Source organism: Apaloderma vittatum, unplaced genomic scaffold (assembly GCF_000703405.1).
Source record: "Apaloderma vittatum isolate BGI_N311 unplaced genomic scaffold, ASM70340v1 scaffold1316, whole genome shotgun sequence".
Taxonomy (NCBI): domain Eukaryota; kingdom Metazoa; phylum Chordata; class Aves; order Trogoniformes; family Trogonidae; genus Apaloderma; species Apaloderma vittatum.
This window is the reverse complement of record NW_009721031.1, coordinates 88,588-94,587: the sequence shown is the minus strand read 5'-3', so window position 1 is coordinate 94,587 and position 6,000 is coordinate 88,588. Positions and strand designations below refer to the sequence as shown.

The 6,000-nt window shown below is 41.7% G+C and overlaps 1 protein-coding gene across 1 annotated transcript in view; it reads right to left on the bottom strand.

Annotated features, from left to right (window-relative positions):
- MAGI1 (membrane associated guanylate kinase, WW and PDZ domain containing 1) overlaps nucleotides 1–6,000 on the bottom strand; it is a gene marked incomplete at its 3' end in the record, with an annotated part of 88,430 nt that overhangs the window by 61,512 nt on the left and 20,918 nt on the right. The window contains 1 exon segment of the mRNA XM_009871194.1: nucleotides 5,056–5,091. Coding sequence (XP_009869496.1) covers nucleotides 5,056–5,091 — 36 coding nt within the window.

Sequence of the window (6,000 nt, the reverse complement as noted above, 5' to 3'; positions counted from 1 at the left end):
GGCACACAAACAGAGAGCCCGCTTTCAGCTCCTGTTCCAGGGACGAGCCATTTATGCTCACCACTGCTGAAGAAAAAAATAATTTTGACTTCTTTCTTAGCGATTTACACTGCATGGCTCAGCTGCGAGCCCAACACAAGAAGAGATTTTGAAACAGGACAAAGCGAATTGTGCTTGGCAATCCCAGAGCACAAAGACAGGTTGGGCGATGAGTGGGGTGAGAGCAGCCCTGCAGAGAAGGACTTGGGGGTGTCTGTGGATGAAAAACTGAATACGAGCCAGCAATGTGCGCTCATTGCCCAGAAGGCAAATTGCATCCTGAGCTGCATCGAAAGAAGCGTGGCCAGCAGGCCAAGGGGGGTGATTAGTGGAGAGTGATAGGATGAGGGGAAATGGATTTAAATTGCGTCAAGGGAGGTTCAGGTTGGATACTAGGTAGAATTTCTGTACTGAACGTGTTGTCAGCTGATGGAACACACTGCCCAGGGAGGGGATTGAGTCATCGTCCCTGGAGGGGTTTAAGAGACGGGTGGGTGTTGCATTGGGGGAATCGTTTAGTGGGTTGATAGGGCTGGGACAAAGGCAGGGCTCGGTAGGTCTCTTCCAGATGAAACTATTCTATGATTCTATGATTCTAACCCTCTGCACTCCTGAGGCCCCACCAGCAGGGCTGCACCCAGCTCTGGCACCCTCAGCTTAAGACAGACATGGACCTACTCAGGTGGGTCTACAGGAGGGCCCTGAAGATGATCAGGGGGCTGGAGCACTTTTATGAAGAAAGGCTGAGAGAGTTGGGGTTGTTCAGCCTGGAGAAAAGAAGGCTCCAGGGAGACCTGATAGCTGCCTCCCAGTACTCAAAGGACGGGGAGGGACCCTTTATCAGAGAGTGCAGTGAGGGACGAGGGGTAATGGTTTCAGATGGAGAGTAGGTTCAGACTAGACATTGGGAGTAAATTCTTTTCAGTAAGGGTGGCGAGGCACTGGAGCAGGTTGCCCAAGGAGGTCATGGATGCTCCCTCCTTGGAAGTGTTCAAGGTCAGGTCGGACGGGGCTTTGAGCAACCTAGTCTATGGAAGGTGCCCCTGCCCCATGGCAGGGGGGTTGGAACTAGATGATCTTTAAGGTCCCTTCCAACAGAAACCAGTCTACGATTCTCTGAATTTCTAAATGCCTGGCATATGGAATCCACCCAAGCGGGGCTGGCACACACAGACTTATTTCAGTGCATAGCACTTAAAGTAAAAACACATATTGCCATAATCACATGTAAAAGAGATTTCCTTTTTTCATTAGCATAATTAACAACAAAAAACTGTTCTGAAGATGAAATTAACATTTGGAAATGTATCCACTTTTGTTCCTGTTGATTTTCTAGACAGCACATAGTACTTTAACTATAATTAGTGAATGTAATAAAATCACTTCAGCATCCAACTGAGGGTTATTAAAGCTGTACGTATTACTTAGGGGCCTGATCCTTGTCCCACTCATTTAAACACAATGTTCCTGTTGGCTGTGGGTACCGAAATAATCATCCTACCAACATCACAGAGAGGTGTGTTTGTAAAATACTGTGAATCAACTAGACAGAAGGTTCCACCACGTTACGGACTGTGCAACTGTGGTCCCACAGACTTTGCACATTCAATTAAATATAAAAAATAATTTTAAAAAAAGTGCCGTCGTCAGATAACAGAAGTTCAAATACTCCACGCAAAATAATTCCTCACAATTTACCACTAAATTGACAAGACTGATAGTAAATAATCTTTGTTTATTATCAAATGCAACTATTTATTTTCATTCGTGGCATCTATTGATGAGCCAATACTATCAACAATAGCCCATTAATTAGAATAAATGCAACTATCTAGTTCTGCATTTACAGACTGCAACTATGTTGCCATAAGGATAGAAATATCTCCAGACTGGAGATGAACAGAATCTATACAAACACACATGGACTAATTACTCAGAATTTATGTTTGTGTTCAGAATTGGCTGGAGCCCAGATGAAATTGATTTTCATGGGCTTTGCTCCCCATGTCCCTTATTTGTAGGTATAAGGTAGGTTTTCCATTCTTATTTCATCCTTAATGGGTTGAACACGTTTGGATTCCTTGAGACATAAGCAATTAAATGCAAGCCAGTGCGAACTTTTTGGGGCATGAAAATACTCCACAATTTTATCATTGGATCGATCTGAAACGGACACTTCAGAAACAGCTACTCCTTTACACCATGCAAGCGTACGTGAGAACTAGAGGCCAATTTTGAAAGTCTTTTCTCAAAGTGAATTCACAGGTTTGCAAAAAGGAGTCCCATATGGCGAAAACACTGCGGGACTGGCTTAAGAAGTTTCAGTGCAATTAAATTAAGACCTAGCATGCAATCAGGGAAATCACAGGTTGTGGCAGCCATTTAATTTGCACTACGGTGAAAGTAGAATGGTAAAGAGATCAAGCTGTGGGTGGAAGAAAAATCAAAAGTGAACGAGGGAGGGGAAGAGTAATGCACAGATGCTTTAAAATTACTTTTCCGTACTTTTTCCCCCCGCTAAATACTTTTTATCTGTCTTGGACTATTAAGTGTTTTCTACTTTTAAAGTTTAAACAATTTTATCTTTTGCTTTCCTTCCGTTCACAGAAGGTTTTGGTATTGTTACATTTTTTCTTTCAATTTAAGGAGTCTTCACAGAAGGTCAGAAAACCAGCACTTTTCTCATCCCCAGAATGCCAAAATCTTTCCAGTTTTCTATCTCTGCAGCTTTCCCTTTTTCAAGGAGCAAATCTCCGTGTTTTCCAAGTAGCAATACACAAAACTGCAGCTTTCATCACGAATACATAGCTGCATGTTCCAACTTCTAAAAGCTCTGAAAGTTCTCTAAAATAAAAGGCAATATTCTCCATAGTCATGCTGCACAGTGTAGCTTCCTAGCTGCTTTGTATTATTCATCTCCAATCTCTACCTCTCCTGCCAAACTGAAGATGAACCAGAGCATTAGATTTTATAACTACTGTGAGATTTCCAAAAATATTTTGCATCATTAGGAGCCTGAGTGAGCCATATGGTTTTTATTTTGGTACAACCATGCAGCATTCTGCGGTCTCAGAGCATTTGTCAGGAGGTAAATTCAGCAGAAAAATATCCAATTTCATACTTTTAAGCCTGGGGTAGATACAGGTATTCCCACCAAGATGCTCTTGTTTAGTGTCCTACCCTACAGAGGGGATGGATGGATTCCTAAAAAAGAACTTCTCCAGCCACCAGGTATTTTAGTTACTCCCATGCATCACTATAAAGGAACTGGAACTGACCTCAACATGCACAGCTTTTACTTCTCCTTGTGAAGTCAGAAGGAACTTCCCAAGCTTGTGTCAAGTTCTACTCTGCAACAGTTTTTTGTCCTTTTGCACAACTTTCTGTTAAAAGGAGGTGACCTACTACTCCATATTCAACCCGCCTCTTTGGAAAACAAAAAGCTGTGCAAATGCGTAAAGTTTTAATTTTCATATATTTAGAACAGAAACCGTTGGTAAGTTACGGAGCTAAATATCTGCTGCCAACCAGCTTATACTAACCACAAGTACAATTAGTGAATAATCGTATGGTTTTAAGCCTCCTCCCTAACTTTGCTATAACCAGCTGAGCCATTTGAAAATTTCTTTCATTACACTGCAACATTTGAAGATCTCAACAGTGTATCGACGGGCTGTGAGCTCAACACAGCCCATCTGCATTAAAACAAAGGGAACATCCCATGATGTTGGAGCATGGAAGTGCCTGCAGAACTGGAGTCAGGCTTATCAATTACTCAGTTTTCCTGCATCTGTTTTTTTCAGCTCTTCTCTTGCACTAGATCCTGTTATCAGATTGAAATAAGGGAACATTTCCATTTCATTATTGCCTCTAAATTTGCTCTTTATTTAACCTTTCTCTTACTGTAAGTCACTCATTGTGAAGACTTTCATCAGAAACCTTTGCAAGTTTTTGGTGTGCATCCACCTACTTAGTCTGCCACTGATAATTCGGACAAGCCACACATAATGCTAACGTACCACTACACTGACTGCATTCTTCTTTAAATTTGTCATTTCTTTCAAATTCTTGCACTAAAAAGAAGGCGTCCAACATTATTCCAGGCATATTATCCAGAAGAACAGTTCCTGGAGTAGTGTTGAAAGTCCACTCGATAGCTGCTGGCTGCTGATGTCGTATCGATCACACAGAAGCAGGAAGCAGAATACACTTACTTGCAAGTCATTACAGATACCAGAGGCTAATTCTCTGGTAATACAATCCTCCAGCATGAAGAACTATCAACTGTAGCTACAGTCCCTTTTACAAGCAACAATAGACCTAGTGGAAATACAATCCCACGCAACCTCTCATGCCTTTCAGCTTTCCAAGTGCACTAGAGCATAGCTGAACAGAAATAACAACTACCTCCACCATCGGTACGAACAGAACGAACAGGGTTAGATACCAAGGCAGCAGTCTTCGCAAAAAGATGCAGCAAATAAAAAGTGCACCACATAGCTGAAAATCATCAGTTTATGAAATCACTTACTGGGGCAAAATTTTCAGCTGTTTTATTCACAAGCTCAGCAGAAGCATCCTATGTAATACTTAAACTTTCTAAGTCACACTTCTCTTTTCTGGGAAATATCTTTGGCCCCAGTGAAAAAAAGCGTCATTTGCTACTTGATTTCCACTCGGGCACCCATAGGCTTTTTCCTGGAGCCACTGATACCAATGGAAAGGCCCCTGATTTCTGCAGAAAACAGGAGGAAGCAACTCCAAACAAACTTTGCAAGATTAAGGCCCTCCAGCTCCCTTAAAACTCTGAGTTAGTCAGTGAAACGCCGCAGATTTCAAGCTAGGAGAAAATTAATACTTTGCGTGCTAGGGAAGTTTTGCTGATAAATTAGTCTTGTCGAAATAAAAAAAAAAAAGGCGAAAGATGAAAAATAATACAAAGGAGAAAGTAAGTAATTAAAGGCTTAAAACAGTGCAGTTGAAGTCAAACATTAAAACAAGAGATGGATGATTTACCTAGTTCACTGTCCAGTTCCTCCGTGTGTACCCCTTCTTCTCCAAGTGAAGAGCAGTAAATGAGACAGAAAAAATTAAAAGAAAATTTCAGATACCAGCACCAAGAAAGAAATTCCCTACAGCAAACAGCAGAACCGGCACTAATTTTCTACAGACCGAGCCCAAGCTTTCCATTTATCGCACTTTAGTGATCAGAATATTGATGGATCTGATGTAGATAATGAAAAAAAAATGGCTCTTGCATGCTCAAAGTATCTGTATCAACTGACTACTTCCACGCCAGAGTTGGATAAGGGGAAGTAATAATTTGCGTTGTTCTCACTGCGGCGAAGCTTCTCCCTCAGATCCGTCCGGTCCGACCTTCGCAATCCGTTCCGTAGACACACGGATCTCTCAGAAGGCCGGACCTGAATACTAACGAAGAAATCCGAGAGACAAACTTTGCATCTATGTAAGAACTAATGTAGCAAGGTTTCTAAGCAAGCACTTAAATTTATGTGCGTACAAGGTCCAATTGACTTCTCTGTAACCACTCAGCTGATTTAAGATCGAGATGAAGCCAAGCGCCTTGTTTAAGAGGAGGCACAAGCCCCCAGCGAAGTCCAGACGTGCTGGTGATACGGGAATGCCCCACTTTTAGTGGGGCACCAAAGATCACGTAATTTTTCAAAGACACAAAGCCATCAATATTCACTGTTGCTCCATTTATCATTATCTGCTCCATATTCATAAGTTAACAGTGACACAGATGATTAAAGTATTGCTTAGCCTATAAATAATGATAATGCAGTCTGAAAATGGAAGATGATGACAAAACCAGAACAAAAACGGTAAAAACAATCTTGGGCCTAATACTAAGCCACATAAACGAGTGACAGAAGCAAAAAGATGATGTCGTGTCACAGCATCGACTCTGAAAATTTGGACACCTAAGAAAACACTTCC